This window comes from Pelobates fuscus, chromosome 5 (genome assembly GCF_036172605.1).
Source record: "Pelobates fuscus isolate aPelFus1 chromosome 5, aPelFus1.pri, whole genome shotgun sequence".
In the NCBI taxonomy this organism is placed as follows: domain Eukaryota; kingdom Metazoa; phylum Chordata; class Amphibia; order Anura; family Pelobatidae; genus Pelobates; species Pelobates fuscus.
The window spans coordinates 155,665,347-155,687,307 of NC_086321.1; the positions used below are offsets into that span (position 1 = coordinate 155,665,347).

The 21,961-nt window shown below is 44.8% G+C and overlaps 1 protein-coding gene across 1 annotated transcript; it reads left to right on the top strand.

The window, feature by feature from the left end:
• The first annotated feature begins 16,867 nt into the window (after positions 1-16,867).
• PLA2G1B (phospholipase A2 group IB) lies at positions 16,868-21,625 on the top strand. Its single transcript, XM_063457062.1, has 4 exons — positions 16,868-16,950; positions 18,265-18,424; positions 20,420-20,544; positions 21,407-21,625. The coding sequence occupies exons 1-4, from the start codon at positions 16,923-16,925 to the stop codon at positions 21,523-21,525; spliced, it is 432 nt and encodes a 143-aa protein (XP_063313132.1). The 5' UTR covers positions 16,868-16,922; the 3' UTR covers positions 21,526-21,625.
• Positions 21,626-21,961: the final 336 nt, after the last annotated feature.

Sequence of the window (21,961 nt, forward strand, 5' to 3'; positions counted from 1 at the left end):
AACAGAATGAGGGGAGTGTGACAAGATTGAGGGGGTTAACATGGCAGGATTAGGTTAATGTGAAAGTGTGAGTGTGGCAGGGTTGGGGGGAGTGTGGCACAGTTGGAGGACAGGATTGGAGGGGCTTATGTGGTAGGGTGAGTGTGGCAGGGTGAAGGGGGTGAATGGGACAGACTGATAGAGGATGAGTGTGACAGGGTTGGGGACCGTGTGCGACGGTGCAAGAGAAGTCAGACAGGATTTGGGGGGTTAATGTGATAGGGTAATTGAGGTAAAGCAAGGGCAGGTGAGTTTGGTATGGTTGGAGGGGGTGAGAGTGACAGGATTAGGAGGGTTTAATGTGAGTGTGGCTAGGTGAAGGGAGTGGCACTGTGTGGAGGTTGAAAGTGTTTGGGAATGGTGGTAGTGTATGTGTATGGGGTGACAGTGTGCGTGGGGATGATAGGGTGTGGGTGGGGGTAACAGAGTGTGTGGAGGGGGGCTGTGACAGGGTGTGGGGGGGGTGACAGGGTGTGTGTGTGTGTGGAGGGGTGACGGTGTGTGTGTGGAGTAAAGGGGGCTGTGACAGGGTAGGGAGGACTGTGATAGGGTAGTGGGGACTGGGGCAGATTGGAGGGGCTGTGACAGGGTGGGTGTGGGGCCTGTGACATGGAGCTAGCTGTGAAAGGGAGTAGAGGGTATGGAGGAGCAGTGACAGGTGGTAGAGGAGCAGTGACAGGTGGTAGAGGGGCAGTGACAGGGTAGGGGGTGGAGGAGCAGTGACAAGGGGTAGACGGACAGTGACAGGGGGTAGAGGAGCAGTGACAGGGGGTAGGGGGTAGAGGGGCAGTGACGAGGTGGGGGTAGAGGCGCAGTGACAGGAGGTGGGGCTAGAGGGGCAGTGACAGGGGTAGAGGGGCAGTGACAGGGGTAAAGGGGCAGTGACAGGGGTGGGAGTAGAGTGGCAGTGACATGGGGTAGGAGGGTGGATGAGCAGTTACAAGGGGTAGACAGGCAGTAGAGGGGGTGGAGTGGAAGTGACAGGGGGTAGAAGGGCAGTGACAGGGTGTAGGGGGTGGAGGGGCAGTGACAAGGGGTAAAGGGGCAGTGACAGGGGTAGAGTGACAGTGATAGGGGTGGGGGAGTAGGGTGGCAGTGACGGGGTAAAGGGGCAGTGACAAGGGGTTGAGGGACAATGAAAGGGGGTGGGGGGCAGAGAGCAGTGACAGGGGATGGGGTAGAGAGGCAGTGACAGGCGGTAGAGGGGCAGTGACGGGGTGGGGGATAGAGGGGCAGTGACAGGGGGTGGGGGATAGAGGGGCAGTAACAGGGGGCAGATGGGGTGTAGGAGCAGTGACATGGGATAGAGGGGGTTCATAAATATACACACATTGCCGCACATGCTGATTCACACACAGCTACACCCACTGACACACATGCAGATACAGACAAACAGAAACACCGATATAAACACTCACACAAACGCAGATACAGGGCCGCCATCAGGGGGTGACAACTGTGACGGTTGTCACGGGCCCGGCGGTCCTGGGGGGCCCGGACTGCTTTGGCAGTCCAGGGCCCCACAATTACACTCTGCACATATATATAGCGATCATCGCTATATATATGTGCAGCCGCGCCCCCCTCCCCCCCCTGGCTCCCTGTATTTGCAGAGGGGGCCCAGCGGACTGCAGGAGCACTTTCCAGCATTTCCCTGTCTCTCACTCCCGCAAGATGTGCTGCCGTTAGAGCGTTGCCATGGGTTACCATGGCAACGCTCCGCGCGCACCCCATCTCGCGGGAGTGAGAGACAGGGAAATGCTGGAAAGTGCTCCTGCAGTCCGCTGGGCCCCCTCTGCAAATATAGGGAGCCGGGGGGACCCCACAATGGCTCCGGACCGGACCACCAGGGATCAAAGAATCTTCCCCACTCCCTGAACCAGGTAAGAAACAGGGAGGGGGGAATAACTTTCATTACATTACATACATACACTAGTAAACACACTAACACACACACACTGCATCCACTACACTAACACACACTCTGCATTCATTACACTAACACACTGTATTCACTACACTAACACACACACTGCATTCACTACACTGACACACACACTGCATTCATTATACTAACACACACTGCATCCACTACACTAACACACACACTGGATCCACAACACTAACACACACTCTGCATTCATTACACTAACACACTGTATTCACTACACTAACACACACACTGCATCCACTACACTAACACACACTCTGCATTCATTACACTAACACACTGTATTCACTACACTAACACACACACTGCATTCACTACACTGACACACACACTGCATTCATTACACTAACACACACACTGCATTCACTACACTGACACACACACTGCATTCATTACACTAACACACACTGCATCCACTACACTAACACACACACTGGATCCACAACACTAACACACACTCTGCATCCACTACACTAACACACACTCTGCATCCACTACACTAACACACTCTGCATCCACTACACTAACACACTCTGTATCCACTACACTAACACACACACACACTGCATTCACTACACTGACACACACATACTGTATTCACTACACTGACACACACTCTGCATCCACTACACTAACACACACACTGCATTCATTACACTGACACACACACTCTGCATTCACTACACTGACACACACTCTGCATTAACTATACACACAGCATCCACTACACAAACATCCTGTATTCACAGTACACACACTACATCCACCACACATTTAAACATTCTACATTCACTATACAGAGACACTGTGTCTAATACACACACTACATCCACTAAACACATTGCATCTAGTACACACAAAAACTACATCCACTACACAAACACACTCTACATCCACTACACACACTGCATCCGCTACACAAACACACACTCTGCATTCACTGCCCAAACAGTATCTAATACACACAAACACTACATCCATTACAAACATTCTAATTCACTTCCACTATACACACCACATTCAGTCCTGCATCATTGTCTGCGGACTAGGTAAGAGTCCTGTGGGCGGGCCGGGGGGGATGGGGCGGGCCGGGGGGGATGGGGCGGGGTGGGGGGGCCCAGACCTTGTGCTTTGTCAGGGGCCCCAAAATTTCTGGTGGCGGCCCTGCGCAGATACACACACACTCGTCAAAATGTTAACTTTTTTGGACACCCTCCCATTTCCTACATTTTGCTTATTTGCTGGCTGAGGCTGTTGGGAGATGGACTCCTCTCCCTCCCATGCGGCTTAGTCTGTTAACCAGGAGAAAGTGACCAGCTCTCAGTTAATCCCAACGTTGCCTATATAAGAGGGGCCTGGTGGCACTGTTAAAGCGGCACTGTCATGCCGAATCCCGTTTTTTTTTTTTTAACCCCCCTCCCGCCTCCACTACATCCAATCGACCCCCTAGTCACCCCCAAATGCCCCTAAGCCCCCCACATTACCTATTTTTAATTCTTTATTTTCTGCCCGATCTTTATTCAGGGCGCCGCCATCTTTGTGTGGGTAGGTGAAGTCCCTGTGGGACACGTCATCTACCCACACTACACAGACTGTGAGATTCTCGCACATGCCCAGTGAAACACCTGGACATGCGAACGGGAATTTCACCTATTCATTCATTCATCAGACAGACGAATGAATGAATAGAAACATCAGACAAACAAACTAACACTGAGTATCAGTGTTAGTTTGTTCGTTCAGTTTATTACAAGGAGGGAGCTACCGGCGTGCAGCTCCCTCCTTGTAATATGTAACTATAGAAGCGGCAGGGAGCAGTGCTCCCCACCACTTCATAAGCCCCCCAGGTCCCCCCCCTCACTCTATGGGGGTCAATATGACCTCCATAATAGCACAAGGGAGATTAAAATCTCCCCAATGCCCCTACTCGCTATACCGCGAGTAGGGGCATGTCCACTAAACAGTGAGCAGCCTGTGGCTGCTCACTGTAAAAAAAAATGGTAATAAGGGGGGGGACCTACTGTCCTCCCCCCTGGCCCCCACCCCTGCGCGGTGCGTGGGGGCCCTAATAAAACAAAAGGGGGGGGACCTACTGTCCTCCCCCCCGGCCCCCACCCCTGAGCGGTGGGTGGGGGCCCTGATAAAACAATAAGGGGGGGGACCTACTGTCCTCCCCCCCGGCCCCCACTCCTGCACGGTGGGTGGTGGCCCTAATAAAACAATAAGGGGGGGACCTATTGTCCTCCCCCCGGCCCCCACCCCTGCGCGGTGGGTGGGGGCCCTAATAAAACAATAAGTGGGGGGGACCTACTGTCCTCCCACCTGGCCCCCACCCCTGCGCGGTGGGTGGGGGCCCTAAATGAACCCCCCCCATTAAGGTGACTAGGGGTCCCAAGCCCCTAGTCACCCCCCCCACCCAAAACATTCTATCCCCTACCTACCCCCCTCACCCTAAAAATAGTGAGGGGGGAATAAAATAACTAACCTGTAAAAAAAAAAATTAAACTTACCATTTGACGTCTTCTTTTTTCTAAATTCTTCTTTCTTCAGCCCCCCAAAAGGCCAAATAAAAATCCATCATACCCGTCGCACTTTAAAAAAAATAAAAAAATTAATCCATGTTCACCCATGGAGGGCACGCCACGTACTGAGCTCCGCAGGGCGGGTCAAGGCTTATAAAGCCTTGCCCCGCCCTGCAATTAGGCTTAGAACATCCAATCACAGTGCTCTGTGTCATTTTACACAGCGTGGGAAAGTTCAATTTTCCCACGCTGTGTAAAATGACACAGAGCACTGTGATTGGATCGCTTGAAATCCATCCAATCACACTGCTCTGTGTCATTTTACAAGCGTGGGAAAGTTCTTTGGAATTTTCCCACGCTTGTAAAATGACACAGAGCACTGTGATTGGATGGCTTGAAAACCATCCAATCACAGTGATCTGTCATTTTACACAGCGTGGGAAAGTTCTTTTGAATTTTCCCACGCTGTGTAAAATGACACAGAGCACTCTGATTGGCTTAAACCAACCAATCAGTGTGTTCTAAGCCTAATTGCAGGGCGGGGCAAGGCTTTATAAGCCTTGACCCGCCCTGCGGAGTTCAGTACGCGGCGTGCCCTCCATGGGTGAACATGGATTAATTTTTGTTTGCGCTCGGTTTTTTTGGGTTTTTTTTTTAAAGTGCGACGGGTATGATGGTTTTTTATTTGGCCTTTTGGAGGGCTTAAGAAAGAAGAATTTAGAAAAAAGAAGACGTCAAATGGGAAGTTTCATTTTTTTTTTACAGGTTAGTTATTTTATTCCCCCCTCACTATTTTTGGGGTGAGGGGGGTAGGTATAGAATGTTTTGGGTGGGTGGGGGGGTGACTAGGGGCTTGGGACCCCTAGTCACCTTGATGGGGGGGGGTTCATTTAGGGCCCCCACCCACCACGCAGGGGTGGGGGCCGGGGGGGAGGACAATAGGTCCCCCCCCCATATTGTTTTATTAGGGCCCCCACCCACCACACAGGGGTGGGGGCCGGGGGGAGGACAATAGGTCCCCCCCCTTATTGTTTTATTAGGGCCCCCACCCACCGCTCAGGGGTGGGGGCCGGGGGGAGGACAATAGGTCCCCCCCCTTATTGTTTTATTAGGGCCCCCACCCACCGCTCAGGGTTGGGGGCCAGGGGGGGGAGGACAGTAGGTCCCCCCCCTTATTGTTTTATTAGGGCCCCCACCCACCGCGCAGGGGGGGGAGGACAATAGGTCCCCCCCCCTTATTGTTTTATCAGGGCCCCCACCCACCGCTCAGGGGTGGGGACCAGGGGGGGAGGACAGAAGGTCCCCCCCCTAATTGTTTTATTAGGGCCCCCACCCACCGCGCAGGGGTGGGGGCCGGGGGGAGGACAATAGGTCCCCCCCCTTATTGTTTTATTAGGGCCCCCACCCACCGCTCAGGGGTGGGGCCCGGGGGGGAGGACAGTAAGTCCCCCCCCCTAATTGTTTTATTAGGGCCCCCACCCACCACGCAGGGGTGGGTGCCAGAGGGGTAGATGAGTAGGTCCCCCCCCCATCTTTAACCCCCGCGCAGGGGGGGGGTGTATTAGGTTTTTGTTTTTTGTTTTTTACAGTGAGCAGCCGCAGGCTTACTAGACATGCCCCTACTCGCGGTATAGCGAGTAGGGGCATATTATTTACTAATACTAAGTAATCTTTACTTAGTATTAGTAAAGTTGGCTGAAAGACCAATTTAGGTCTTTCAGCCTTTTAGTAGATAGCTCCCTGATACCGTGGGAATTAGGGAGTTATCTACTAAGCGGCTGCAAGATGCAGCCGTGGCAATGAATAGGATCGGAGTTTCATTCATTAGAATGAAATTCCGATACGATCAAAGTACCGAATTGCATCCTAACACCAATGGAGAAACAGTGCTCATTCTGTTAGGATGCAATTCGGCAGTTTTGCCGGCGTTCTGTCTAAGTGACAGGACGTTCGGCAATACTGACATGAAGCATTGTGGGAACAGGGAGGAAAGCTAGGGATCATGGGAAAATTGCTCTGACCAGCGGAAATGAAGCACACTTTGCTCCTCCGCTGGTCTGAGCTGGTCAAGCGGAGGAATCCTCCATAAGACAAAGAGTCCCTACTTTGTATTATGATTTTAAAGAAAACTAAAGAAGACAGGAAGAAAAGAAGAACAGATCCTGAGAGAGGGGGAGAAGAGGAAGAGATTGAGGAAAGGTAAGTTCGGCATGACAGTGCCGCTTTAAACACATGCCCATTGGGTGTGCTTAGGCCATCTAAGGCATAGTTGGCAACTATGCAAGCTGGAGTCTGTCCCGGGCAATTCACTCTCCCGGGACAGTCCCGGCAACTTGCAGGACTATGTGTTTTTATTATATTCCCTCGGACTGTAACAGCCTGTTACAGTCTGAGAGAATTCAGGACAGAGGTGATCATTGCTGGGAGATGCTGGGGGCTGTGGAGAGGTGGTGGGGGCTGGAGCGACTGCATTGGGGCTGCTGGGGGCCTGGAGGTAGCACTGACAGTCTCCCTTCCTGAATTCCCAGCAGCTTTCCGGGTGCGCTCCGCCCCTATGACACAAGCTCCACGCATGCAAGCCCCGCCTCCTGTCACCAAGCTCCATCCCCACCGTTAGGCAGCAGACCTTGCTGCAGTTGGAAGAGGCCAGAAAATGGCTATCTGTAGAGGAGATGGAGGAGCAGTGACAGGCGGTAGAGGAGCAGTGACAGGCGGTAGAGGGGCAGTGACCAAGCAACAGCCTCCAGTCAGTGCAAGGTAAGCTTGATATACTCAGCTGTGTGTGTGTCAGTGAGCTTGTTTGTTGTGAGCTTGTGTGTGTGTGTGTCAGTGCCCAGGCCGACAGAGGAGACCTGCTTTCTTGCTGTGGGCCCTCTTGGGCCGGTGGGGAAATCAAAGATCTCACTCCCTGGCCCAAAGGCCCTTCGTTAGTGACAGGGAGGGCTGGAGGACCTGGGAGGCAGATCACTCCTCCCGCGAGCATGCTGTGCGGAGCGTTGCCGCTTGTTACCATGGCAATACTCCGACACAGCATTCTACACGCAGGAGGAATGAAGACAGCATGCAGCCAGAGCCAGCTGCAGGCTATAGACCACTCACCACCACTGGACCACCATGGCACAGCACTCTTCACACACACACACACACACAGCATCCCTGACACAAAGCACCCCACACACACACACAGCACCTCTGACACACTTGCACAGCACCCCTCACACAAAGCACCTCTGACTCTGACTCATACACAGCACCCCTCAGACACAGCACCCCTTACACACACACACACACACACACACTGCACCCCTAATGCACACACACTGCACCCCTCACACACAGCACCCCTAACACACACACAGCACTCCTGACACAAAGCACTTCTCACACACATAGCACCTCTGACACCTACACAGCACCTCTGACACATACACAGCACCCCTGCCACAAGCCCCCTCACACATACACAGCACCCCTCACACACACTCAACACCCCTCACACACACTCAGCACCCCTCACACACACACACACAGCACTCCTGACACAAAGCACCCCTCACACACACACACACACACTGCACCCCTCACACACACATACACACTGAACCCCTCACACACAGCACCCCTCAAACACACTCAGCACCCCTCACACACACAGCACATCTCACACAAACACATATAGCACCCATCACACACACTGCACCCCTCACACACAGCATCCTTACACACAAACAAATACACTGCAACCCTCACTGCAGTCTGGGTGTATTTAGTAGTCTGGGTGTATTCAGATGTAATGGACCGTTTTGCACACAAGAGGTTAAAAAAACGTTTAGGCAATATTCCCCTTTTCAGATGCACAGACAGCTACTGCAATCACCAATCTCCCGAACTGCAAACACATGAATTTAACAATCTCCCGAACTGCAAACACATTAATTCACCAATCTCCCGAACTGGAACCAGGGGAATGCTTTAAACTCCCGAACAGGAAACACACGAATGCTGTAAACAGCCGAACAGGAAAAACCATACGAACAGTTTACACTCCTGGCAGTCGCACTGTAACAGCATACAATCCAATTCCCCCCAAGAACGAGATGACACTTCGTTTGAGGGTCAAGCAGAACTGATTTACTGGGCCTACCTGCCCGGCTTTTATGCAGGTCTCCCACCTGGTGGACACTCCCCTAGGGGACCAGATGGAAGACTGGGAAACATATTGGACATTGACCAATCACAAGCTTACAACCCCACAATGCACCACAATCCCTCCTCTCTGTCCTGGAGATAATTGGGAAGTAATCTAATTATCTCCAAGGACAGAGGCAAAACTCCATTAACCACATGGCAGACAGGACAATAAAAGACATAACAATACATACTGATACATTTATCACATAGAACATACACATTCTACCTATCCCCAGATAGCTTAGATCTGAGCGCACATTATTACCGGATGGCGCTCAGATCACATACATACAGTTCAATCGCCATGGAGCCAAAGTCTTTCATACAGTCTTTCAGTATACGGCTGGGCTCCATGGCATAGCTATCTGGGGTAGCATGGTTTAATTCGGATAATTGACAACAGGTAGGAGAAGGGAGGTCGGCGGCTCAGCGGTGTTCGTGACTTTAACAGTCCGCAGAAAGGCACGAACCAGCCTTTCTGCAGGGAAAAAGAACAGTGTTAAACATGGGGCCATAGTCTAAAGGGAGTAGGCGAGCAACCAGGCTCCTTCAGTGGCGAGGTTGGTTCCGCCACACAGCAGTTTCTGTGTGTGTATTCAGCAGTCTGTATGTACTCAGCACTCCATGTTTGTATGTATATAAAGCAGCCTGTGTGTATTCAGCAGTCTGTGTGCATTCAGCAGTCTCTCTGGGTGTGTTCAGCAGTGTGTGTGTGTGTGTGTGTGTGTTCAGCAGTCTGTGTGTGTTCAGCAGTGTGTGTGTATTTAGCAGTCTCTGTGTGTGTTCAGCATGCTGTATGTATTCAGCAGTCTGTGTGTGTGTATTCAGCAGCCTGTGTGCATTCAGCAGTCTGTGTATGTATTTAGCAGTCTGTGTGTGTATTCAGCAGTCTCTGTGTGTGTATTCAGTGTACTATGTGTATGTACTCAGCAGTCTGTCTGTGTACTCAGCAGTCTCTGTATTTGTATTCAGCAGTCTCTGTGTGTGTGTATTCAGCAGTGTGTGTGTGTGTGTGTGTATTCAGCAGTCTGTGTATGTATTCAGTGTACTGTGTGTATGTGCTCTGCAGTCTGTCTGTGTGTACACAGCAGTCTGTCTGTGTGTACTCAGCAGTCTGTCTCTGTGTATTGAGCAGTCTCTGTGTGTGTATTCAGCAGGCTGTCTGTATGTATTCAGCAGTCTCTATGTGTTTATTCAGCAGTCTGTATGTTTTTGTGTGTGTATTCAGTGTACTGTGTTTATGTACTCAGCAGTTTGTGTGTACTCAACAGTCTGTGTGTGTGTGTACTTAGCAGTCTGTGTGTGTGTGTACTTTGCAGTCGGTCTGTGTGTATTCAGCAGTCGGTGTGTGTGTATTCAGCAGTCGGTGTGTGCGTGTATTCAGCTGTCTGTGTGTATGTATTGTATGTATGTATTGCATTTCTTGGAGGTACCAATAAATATAAGCTTCATTTTTATCCATAATTTAAATTTGTATTCCTGTGAGTTGTTGTGTAGGAAGGGCCCCATTGCTCTGCTTTGCCCAGGGGCCCATAACGCTGTTAAGGAGGAACTGCTTGTGTGTGTCTGTGAGTTTGTGTCAGTGAACTTGTCTGTATTTGAGCCTGTGTATCAGTGAGCTTGTGTGCTTAAAGGAACACTATAGTCACCTAAATAACTTTAGCCAAATAAAGCAGTTTTAGTGTATAGATCATTCCCCTGCAATTTCACTGCTCTATTCACTGTCATTTAGGTATTAAATCACTTTGTTTCTGTTTATGCAGCCCTAGCCACACCTCCCCTGGCTATGATTGACAGAGCCTGAATGAAAAAAAAAACTGGTTTTACTTTCAAACAGATGTAATTTACCTTAAATAATTGTATCTCAATCTCTAAATTGAACTCTAATCACATATAGGAGGCTCTTGCAGGGTCTAGCAAGCTATTAACATAGCAGAGGATAATAAAATCTTAATTAAACAGAACTTGCAATAAAGAAAGCCTAAACAGGGCTCTCTTTACAGGAAGTGTTTATGGAAGGCTGTGCAAGTCACGTGCAGGGAGGTGTGACTAGGGTTCATAAACAAAGGGATGTAACTCCTAAATGGCAGAGGATTGAGCAGTGAGGCTGCAGGGGCATGTTCTATACACCAAAACTGCTTCATTAAGCTAAAGTTGTTCAGGTGACTATAGTGTCCCTTTAATGTATACCTGTATACTGTATCAGTAAAGAGAGAATTGCAGGGAATTGAGATGGAAATTTCAAACTGAAGGCAGAAATAGTGCAGCTGAATGGGTGAATTTTCCAACTCGTCTACTTTGGCCTTAAGTTTAAAATTACCATCTCAATTCCCTGTAATGCTCTCTTTATTCAGTAGACCCTGTAAGCTGAACTATGATAAGTAGGCGGAGATAATTGTGTGGGTTGGACATAGTGGGTGGAGCTTGTGGCAGTCGGTGTGGTACATTTTCAAGGTACGGTAGGAATTGATAGCTGTGCTGCAAAGTGTCCCTGGAATTTTTTTTTAAATGTTGGCAACTATGCAAAGTCATAGGCCACCTGATGAGCCCCCTCAACATGCGGGCCGATGTGGCTGCACTGGCTTTAGTTCAACCGATGTCCTGACATGCTTAGATAGTAAACTGTATAAAATGTGTTGACTATGACGCTGTAAATATTTTTATTCTCTGCTATGGACTTTGTTTAAAGTCATAATTTAACAAATCCTCAAAAAGCTCTGCCATCCAGTAGCACGTGGCTAACAACCCATTGCTGATGTTATTCTTATAACTAAGATAGAAAGATATGTTCAAGGTAAAAAAAGAAAGAAAAAAAAAAAAGCCAAAATCACAACCTAAATAGGCAAACCCAACTGGTATCTCAAAAGAATTCATCCAGGAAGAGGATATGTCTCCTCACCCAGCCCTGAAGTCCATGAATCAGACTCCTCACTATCTCCAAATTCCACATCTACGACATGATGTTGGAGGGACACTAATTAATGAAATAGCTTTGATTGGTTTTTTTTTGCAGCTTAAACTTTAATCTTACAATCTCATAGGTGCTAGAGGGAGACCAAGAATCTCACATCTTGATCTTTCGGGACTACTCAGTTAATGTTAACTCTAAATGACACAAGTTTACTCTCCTCTGCAAAGTTTAAGTGTAGAAATAAATTACATTTCAACTCCTATTTCCATACAAACTCCTATTCACAGAACAGGACTAAGAATAATTTTTTTAATGTAACGTTCACTAGGGAACCCTGACGCAGACAGGACAGAGTAGAAAGAATTGCAATACCGATCCTTCGAATGGTCGGGTTATGCAAAGAGGGATAGTCAAAACACAAGGCGAGGTCAAGGGAAACGGAATAACGAGATACAAAGCCAAATATCAGTAACCAGGAAATCCAAATAACAAGTGGGGGCAGAGGACCTGACATTGATTGACCTCAAGATGCTAAATCAAAGTTGACACTACTTTCCTTTTAAAGTAAACTTTGCCTGTGTCCATGAAAAAAATAATATCTGGCCTGTCATCCCCCAGCAATTTGCAGTATCTGCAGTATATCCCTTTGTTAGATGTTCAGTGGTTTGTTTGCTTCATATTTCTATATGATGTTCAAATTGTCGGTATCTTTTAACTAACCTTACACTCTCTCCTAACCTGGGCATTTTCACCCATTTCCTAATCAAATATTGGATGCTTCTTATTTTATTAGTCATATCTTTCTTGAAACAGAGGTCAAAAAATGTTTTGAAACTAAATATCTAAAAAAAAAAATATTCTGCTTGCCATCACCATCATCAATATGACATCAGCATCAAAGATTACTGGCAACTAAATGGTTTGGTGTATGGACCCCCTCAATGAGAGAGATAGAGGCTAAAGTTAAAGAAAACTATACATCATTTGAAATACTCTCCCCTCTTTCCAGAAGACCTGGGACCAGTGTTAATTTTGACGACTAACAATTTTAGTCATATTTTGTTTCGATTAAAACTATACTAAAGGGGGGCGGGGCCTGACAGCCAAGATGGCCGGTCGCACACTCTAAGAGCTCCTGCAATAACGGGCACAATCCTGACAATATCGATTGAAGTGCTAACGCTGGCGACACGGGGACAGACTCAAGACAATCAGAGACACAGAATGGTGCCTGTCCGGCACCGATACGCTAAGGAAAGCCCCTTGCCGGCCTTGCGGCCTAAACCAGAGTGGGCCTGAGGTCCGGGGGAGGCGGCCGCTCTCCCGGGCGGGCCGCGCTCACATGCGTGAACACACTACTGCCCTGTTTCCCCCACCCTCTGGACCGGCAGGGGACATCCCGGTCCTCGCTGGGGACGAATACCCCTGCATCAATACCTGACCAAGCGACAAAGCCAACAGCCAAACGGGACTGCAAAGGCCTAACCAAGATGGCGGCCCAGGCACAGCCCGCGAAAAAAACACACACTCACCAAGCCTCCCAAGCACACAAGGGAGTTCTATGATCAGCTCCTTACAGGCCTCTGGACACAGCTCAACACCAGGAGCCAGGCCTTTAAACTGGCAATGAAAGAGGTGGCGGCTTGGATCCGCCCGGCGACGCCTGGATGGGAATCCCACTCATGGCTCCGGAACGGCCCCCCAAAGGGAACAAAGCAGAAGACCAGCATGGCGAGAAACAGTGCCGGAATTGCTGGGCGCTAGTACTTGCGCCCCCACGCTCCGGGGCGGAACCCGCCAACATACCCGACATGCGTACCTCTCAACTGCCCCAGAAATCTTCAACAAGCAAAACGCAACCCCGCACACAAGAATTCACGATGCCGGTAGCGATGTTAACCGGGAAACAGCGAAGACAAGTGGAAGGCCCCTACACGACCCACAGGGGAGGGAGACTTGACCCACTGGCTACGGGACTCTGCTCACCCTCTGACAGGCGTTGGTTGAACAGTCTCAACATCAAAGACTCTTTGACCACTTACCTTAACCACTGCAAAGTAAGGGACATGGCTTAAAATATACACTCACAATGGACGCTAACCAGCCTTTTTTATATTTTCATTTTTATTCGCTTTTATCCCTTTTCAAGTGCTGCATAATTTCATGTTGTCTCACAGACATGGGTGTATCTTCCTCATTATACCTCCTATGTGCTTCCCCATATACACTCTTTGACTCCCTCCTCAATACTATACCGCATCTGCACAGATGCTAGGGAATAGATCACTCTATGGACTGCGAGCAGTACCACCACCATCCATGATGTACCTATGTCCGTGTGTCATAACATATGATATGAATCACACATACAGCCTGCTGTATAGTGGGCTATGGCCCACACTACTATCAGACCACACACTGCAGTATTATGCCTCCCAGACTTAATTATTTACCTTCGTCCCCTTAAGCATAGTTACAGCAATTGGTTTCAGCACAGTGTACCTCAATTGACCCAAACCCTGCTTTGAGCTTCTCTTGCCAATCAAAACACCAGCCGGCCTCACCCGTCCCAGGCATAGCACTGGCCAAAGGGCATATCTAGTAACGCTCAGACACCTGTCCAGCACTAGAGGCACTGCTAATCTCGTAGGGCTAAACCTGGTTTAACATACACACGCTCCTGATTTCAAGCAGACTGTCTAACGTTATATTACCTGTTATTTTACTTGATACTCTAAACGTGTACCAATCTTGTTCACTGTAAAACAAAAAATGTGCACAGTCAAGCCAATATGCCTATATTGTCAATCTTACTGTTTATTCTTATCTAGCGAGAATGCTTGTTACCCTCATGCACGCCAAAATAAAGAATTATAAAAAAGAAAATACATTTAAAAGAAAAAAACTAAAAACTAAAAACAATTCAGATGACTAAAATACGACTAAAACTAAAATGTTTTTTTAGCCAAAAGACTATGACTAAAACTAAATAGAAATTTGCCACCAACATTAACACTGCACAGAGGGGTTGTGAGTTGTCGACTAAAATCTACTGGAGATTACAAAAGACTAAAACGAAATTTGCTGCCAGAATTAACACTGCCTGGGATCCATGGAAAGAAGAGTTTGCCTTGGTAGCTGCAGTGGGTGACGGTTTCCGTTTTCTTCTTTCTTTCTTCTCTTTCTCTTAAGGTATGTCAAACGGGGACTGTAGTGCGATCAAAGTGAGAGACGTAACATACACATATGCACTCACACAAGGTATATTCCTACGGTTCTCCACAAGGATACTTATACTGATCTAAATTGTCTCTTCAAACACAAGGTTATTATACTAACAATTAAATTTTTGAGTCTCAAATTTGGCAGGATGCAACATACCTTCACTATAACATTGATCATGGGGAACACTGGGATGGTGTGTAGCGGGGAAGGATTTGTTCTCTCGATGGGAGCTACGGTACATGCACAGAAGTACTTGACTATAGTACTGTTATGTATTTTTGCATCATACTGTGTGTTATTTAGTCATTGTTTGATGTAATTGAAAACATGCTGCCGCAACACTTAATATGTATGTATTGCTCAGTCCTAAATAAAGAATTTAACATTTTTTAAAATGCCACCAGCATGGGAAATGAGTCCAAAACAGAAATGGATGCCATAAATCTGGATGTGCAGTAAGAAATGTCCAAACAAATATGCAATCAGCTGTATCTGAAAATACTACTCTTTAGAAACCTCGAATCAATTAACTTGGATGGTGTGATTCTTATAATCAATATTCTTATAATCAAAATTAATTCTAGAAATAAAAAAGGTGCCATAACATGGAACAATCTTGTGCCGTAGTGGCACTTCTCAAAGCGTGGCTTACTAGTGGGGCAGAAAATGAATTATCCGTTCAAGTGTCAATTCTTCTCCCTTTGTGTTATTGTGACCATTGTGTGGCTTGTGCTACAAGCTCAGAAGTGGATCTTCCCTCGTCAGCCCTCAAGGCTATTCACTACTGTGGAATTTGTCAGGAATTCAAACAGAACATTTAAAATTTTACACCAAATTCTATTTTTCTAGAATAATTAGAATAATGTTTTTGGTAGCTATGTTTTCATTTGAGTTATTTTGGCCAACAAAATTTAAATTCACCCTGAATTCCTGGCAGTTCACCCACGTTATTTAAAAACACTAACACTGTACAAGTTAGAGATGGTGTTAATGTGGCCCTTTAGCATACATCTTCAGGCCTTATTTTAATTCACTCTTCGACTACAGTATCCGGCATCCTCCTACATACTTCCTATTATGTGAATCAATTACTCTATTATACAGAGGCACCACTTGACAATGTCATCTATCTAACAGCACACAACATTACTCTCAAACTACAAAGCACTTGCACCTCCCATCATTCCAGTGGAGTGAACAATTAAATGGGCTCATTCTGGGTGAAACGTCCTGACTGCTTCTAGGTGTCTGTAATAAAGTCACACAGCTTGAGCCTTGTCTTGACGTGAAATTGACATTAATGTCTTAACTAAAAAGTCTAAAATAAGTCTGTTACCCTGACTATATGTGAGATGTACCCTGCAAGTATTAGTAATTGAGAGGTGGATGCTGTAACAGAAAATTGGTGTTTTGCAACGATGGATCTAGCTCCCTCAACTCTCTCTGCCCACTGAGAAAATGAACGAGAAAGCAACAGACGTCCAGTCTTAAGTAAATAACAATATCACAGTCGAGGAATATGGCGCAACTAGTTAAATTATATAATTTCACACTAAAGGTTTTACCTCCCCAACTCAACAGCTCTATACTCAGTGTTTAGCTACGAAAATATTTTCCACTATGCATGTTATCACTTCTTCTTTAATTTCATCTGAAACATTTAAACAAATTGAACGAAAACATGTTTGGCCTTTTTATATTATATCAATTAATCATTAAATACAAAAGTTATTTTGGTTCATACAAATTCAGTGTTAACAGGTGGTTTGTGTTATGGTTAAACTTGTGGTGATGGTTTGTGTTATGGTTAAACTCTCCTGTCAAAGAGTTAAAAACTGGCCTTGGGAAGAAGGCCCCATATCTTTCGACTGGTATGTACAGAGACCTGCGTGATCTTTTAGAAATTAGTTTACCATACATATTCAAGGTCGAGGTTCTCGGTTCACCTGGCCTGAAGTGGGAAAATGTGCAGTTGGCAGCAGTCAGTTTGCAAACCTTTGTGACCCTGAAATGTGAAGGTCCTAGAGTCACTATATAAGGAACAAGGTAAATATTAAACATTTGAGTCTCCACTGCTGTAACCATGAGGTTCCTGATTTTGCTCTTGGCAGGTATGTTTAAATTAGGATCCTTGGCTTCATTGTATGAAGTTTGAAAGATGAATTTGGATAATATTTACCAGATATATAGGCAGACAACGATGTGCACATACAATATTAAACTTTAATCGTTCTTACTTTTCCCCAACGATAGTAGAATACCTGGGTCTTAGATAAGAATACATTTCTTGACGGCATTTTGCAGTTTGCAGTTAAAATATTTAAAACTGAAAATTTGTCATTGCATATGTCAATGTTGATGTCAGTGCAATGAATTTTACAGGACCAACATGTGAACTTAAAACTATTCATCTTTATTTTTGTTTCTTCTAAACTACTCCACCAATCTGTAGCCAGAATTCAGCTCAATTATTCACAATAATTGAATAATAGTAAAATCATGATCCTAGAAAAGTGATAAGGAACTTTTTGGTAGGACTGTGCCAACCTAATCCTTTTAAAGTGATAGGCTTAGTCTGCCTTATGCATTTCGTGATTGAACAGTCACATCTTCACAGGTCTAACCCTGTGAGTGTTTCTAATCCTATTTCTTTAGTTAAATATAGCTAGACAGAGAGCACAATGATGTATATGTATTTTTTCTTCTGAACTGACACTGCAGCTGTAGATGCTAGACCTGTGACAGTGACCTGGTATAATTGTTTGGGAGCTACCTGAGTCTTTGTACTGTTTGATATATGGGAGATGTCTTAGTACCTGCTTAATATTAGCCAAGTTGTGGTGATTCCAGATGATTTGCTACAGGAGTCTTTATAAGTTGGCTGACATACTGAGACCAGTTTATTTACATGCAGTGTGGACTTTTGAACTATACTGATATCGGGACTATTGTTTTATATGAAATATTCAGTTCTATGACACTGGACTTATGTAATACTTTTCTTTGTATGTACTTGGATGTGCACTAACATAGATTGGCTTTATAGAGTTTTTGCTAATATACATTATTTTTTTTAGACAGTGACATCTTTTGTATTTATATATATGTTTTATTTATTTATCTTCTCTAATCACTATCTTCTGAGATTGTATTGGATTTTTTAATGCTATTTATTGTACTAGTTTCATTAAAAAAAAAAAATATATATATATATATATATATATATATTTATTTATTTTCTGTTTTTAATTGAATGCATGGTTTTGAGTTAGTGCCAGGTGACTTTATAGTAAAGGTCTTTTTAGTCTGACTTATCCTCGGCTTTTTTTTTAACTCTCAGGTTTTTTTTCACCAGTGATATTTACATTATAGAAAACATGGTTTTGAATCATGGTGGACATTCATTTTCTATTCCCTTTTTCTAGTATCCTGCATTAGTGCTGCCCCAAACAGTCGGGCACTCTGGGATTTCCATGCATTAATCAAATGTGCTATTCCGAACAGCGCGCCCCTGAAAGAATTTAACAATTATGGGTGTTACTGTGGACTAGGAGGTGGCGGCACTCCAAAGGACACCCTGGACAGGTACCCAATTACACATTATATTATGTCTTATCAAGTTCTCTGTGTTTATTAATGAATGAATGCATAGTTCATAATTGGTCACACAATAACGTTTAATTTTATCAATACCGTATATAAAAAAAAAAAAAAATGATTGCATCCCACAAGTAATTTCTCTGAATCTTAAAGGCGAACCATCACTTCTCCAAAGATTTTACCATCAAATCAAACATTGATAATCATTCAGAACATGGCAAACCTTTTTTATGAAATGCTCCTTTTTAATACATCCAAAATTGAGGAAGTGATGTCACAATCCAGCTCAGCCGAGGCAAAGCCAGGGCACAGAATGCAAAGGAGGAGGAGGCCAAAATCTCCAGTATTGTTTCTCTTTTCCCACTGTGCTCAATGGCAGTAAACAAGTATAGTTTTTATGATGATGATTGACAGGGAGACAAGAAGGAGGAGCTCAGTTTTGGATAGAAGTAATTCATTAGTGTTGATTTCTACATTTAAAAGAACACTCCTTCGATTTCTGTTTTACTCTCCGTGAAAACAATGCATTTATTTCTGTATGTTTTAATTCCGGACATATCAATTTGAAGGTGTTGCCTGGTCATATGTGAGGTCAATTATCAAAGAATAATGTTCATTTGGTGGCTCATTGGTTTCCTAACACGACTAGTTAATTCATATCATTTCATACTATAGGTTTTACCTCCCCAATTCAACAGCTATATACTCAATGCATGCATGTTATCAATTCTTCTTTAATTTCATCTGAAACATTTAAACAAATTAAACTAAAACATGTTTGGCCTTGCAAACACAGCAGATTTCTTGTCTGCAGCCTTTGTCAGCCCTCTCCGTTTTTTCCCAGTATAGACGTTCAGCACTTTTGGTCTGAGCTGGAGAATACTCTGATCACAGGCTTCTCATTGAGAAGCATCTGTGCTGAAGCCATTGAAGCTTGCCAATGATTGCTAATTCTTTTCAATGACCTGTAATATAGCACATTGAGAAGAGGGGGAGGCAGGCATGCTAGCACAGCACGTCTGCTACTTCCATTAGCTCCATGGAGCTAACAGATAAGCAAAAAAACCTCCCTGACAGCCAGCAAAAATTAAATAAGGAAACTGCGACACCATATTACCAAACGTAGGATAATCTATTCCACCACAATTGATTCGGACATTTATTTTATTTTTTATTGTCTGAGAGGCATTCCCTCTATATTCTACCAGTAGCTGCAACTCTCTGTTTCCTTATTTAGCCATCACTTCCAAATTTCCCCTGCCAAAACTTGTCTCAAATCCCAACGGTATCCTTTAAATTGTAAGCTCACAGGCTATCTTTCTATGCACTTTGTATAAAAGAGCTTAAATGGCAAGATTTCAGCTTACGGGCAGGGCTCTCTCTACCTCTTGTATTTGTCTGTGTATATTGTATGTTCTCCACTAATTGTACAGCGCTGCAGAATCTGTTGGCGCTTTATAAATACCAGTAATAAATAAATAAATTGGGATGGTAACCTCTGGGACCTGCACCCATCTACACACGTCGAGTGCCTGTTCTCTGTTGACATACAGGAAAAATCACTAAATAAGCAATTACTGGGAATTGGCAAGCAGATTTCAAACTGTAGGCAGAAATAGCTTAACTGGGGGGGAAATCTATGCATGTGTTTTTTTTCTATCTTGGAGAATGTGGCTAGAATTAATAATTTGCCTAAGTTAATGGTTAATTCTTGATGATTGATAGTTTAAAATAGTTCGATAGCATTATGTATAATTGATTAGGCATGCATTGGTTTTTGAACAAATGGCCAAATGAGCGAAAATTTAAATGTAAATGAATTCCGGATGCTCTGTAACAGAATTTTCTTTCTGAACTAATGAACCAAAAATGCTTTTCGTGCACATGTCTATCAATGAGTCTCTTAAGCACCAGCTGTCTTGATGTTGAGAAAGAAGGGCATATCCCAGAATAAACCATCTTATATACTTTTTTTTCCAGGTGCTGTCAGACCCATGATAACTGCTACTCCAATGCCAAGAATCAAGGCTGTTCTGGCATATTAGATAATGTATATACCAATGGATACAAATACAGCTGCTCTGGGACCACCATCACCTGCTCATGTAGGTCATCTATACACATGTCTCGAGGCCCATCTCACCTTGTAATGTGTAACATATAGTTTGTCTTTTGCATGTTTTCTGTAGTACCACTAGTAAAATAATCACATAAATAACCCCACACATTTTATTCATGCATTACTCAATATTGGGTTTGAAATAATAGCATAAAAAAAAAACATTTCTCACATACATGAGATGTGACATACAATGTATTAATGGAGTTAGTTATGCAGATTCCCAATAATAATAATAATATTGTTGCATTTGTGCACACATACAGCAGTCTGGCTAAAACCAGGCATCTCTTGTATAAATGACATCACAGGCTTCTATTGCCGGCACATAAGACCTACAGTGTGCTCGTAGCCTTCCCTTCCTACTCCCCAACCGCTCGTATAAGGCCACTCTACTTTTGCATCTGGTAGGTTGCCGTATAAACAGGAGGTGTATGTAAGAGGTGATCAAAATAATCTCTCTGTCCAATGCAAAGCGACTGAATGGAATCCGGGAATAAATATTTGTTTCTGTAATGGGGAGTACTGTTGTTGGCATGGTGAGGGAATAATTATTGTGATGTTGTTTAAGGAAAAATGGTAGGGGTACTTTGTGATGGAAGCATAGTTTATAATGTTCAATGCAGTAGATGTCACTCTTTCCATATATCTATGGAGCTGTTTGGTTAGCGATAGGCAGAGTTTATATGGGGTATTATTCATTTACAGTATTTCAATACTTTATCAGTTATACTAAGAAATGTTTTTAACTTGCATGTATGTTGAATGAAATAATTAACTGCAGTTTTAATTAATCTGAATGACATACATCACATCTCATTTGATATATACAAACGGTCTCTCCTCAGCTGCCAACAACTCCTGCGAGCAATTCATCTGCAACTGTGACAAGGCGGCTGCTGTTTGCTTCTCTAAAGCCCCCTACAACCCAGCCTACAAAGATCTGGACAAAAGTAGAAATTGTTAATCTGCCGGCTCCCTTTCTCCTAGCGCCCCATCTCTAACTACATCTGATGTGAGATACCATACCCAGCAAGAATATTACTGAATAAATGAATTTATTATCATTCTGTTTATTTCTTATACTTGTGAACACCTCACTGCTAATTCTGGAAGAAAACCATATAGTTGTTTAAACAGACATGGGCCATCCAACAAAGAGCAATCAGCTTACTCTACGTAGATGTATCACTTTAACACAACACAGCAGTTATTGATTTAGTAGCAAAATCTGAAAAACACTAATGAAAAAATGTGCAAAAATGTATGTATCAACGGCTTAGAACAGTGATAATGTCATATCGTTAGAACTGTAAAAACCCAGGTTTGCAACCCGGTCAGATCACCTCACCAGTAAGTCTCTTTGGAAGAGATACCTAATTATATATATTTCTGCCTGTCCT

Bases quoted from the DNA above. Each gene is read 5' to 3' on its own strand.
- PLA2G1B (XM_063457062.1), top strand. From the start codon at position 16,923: ATGAGGTTCCTGATTTTGCTCTTGGCAG. The intron at 16,951-18,264 runs GTATGTTTAAAT...CCCTTTTTCTAG, and splicing joins CCTGATTTTGCTCTTGGCAG to TATCCTGCATTAGTGCTGCC. The intron at 20,545-21,406 runs GTAGGTCATCTA...GTCTCTCCTCAG, and splicing joins GACCACCATCACCTGCTCAT to CTGCCAACAACTCCTGCGAG.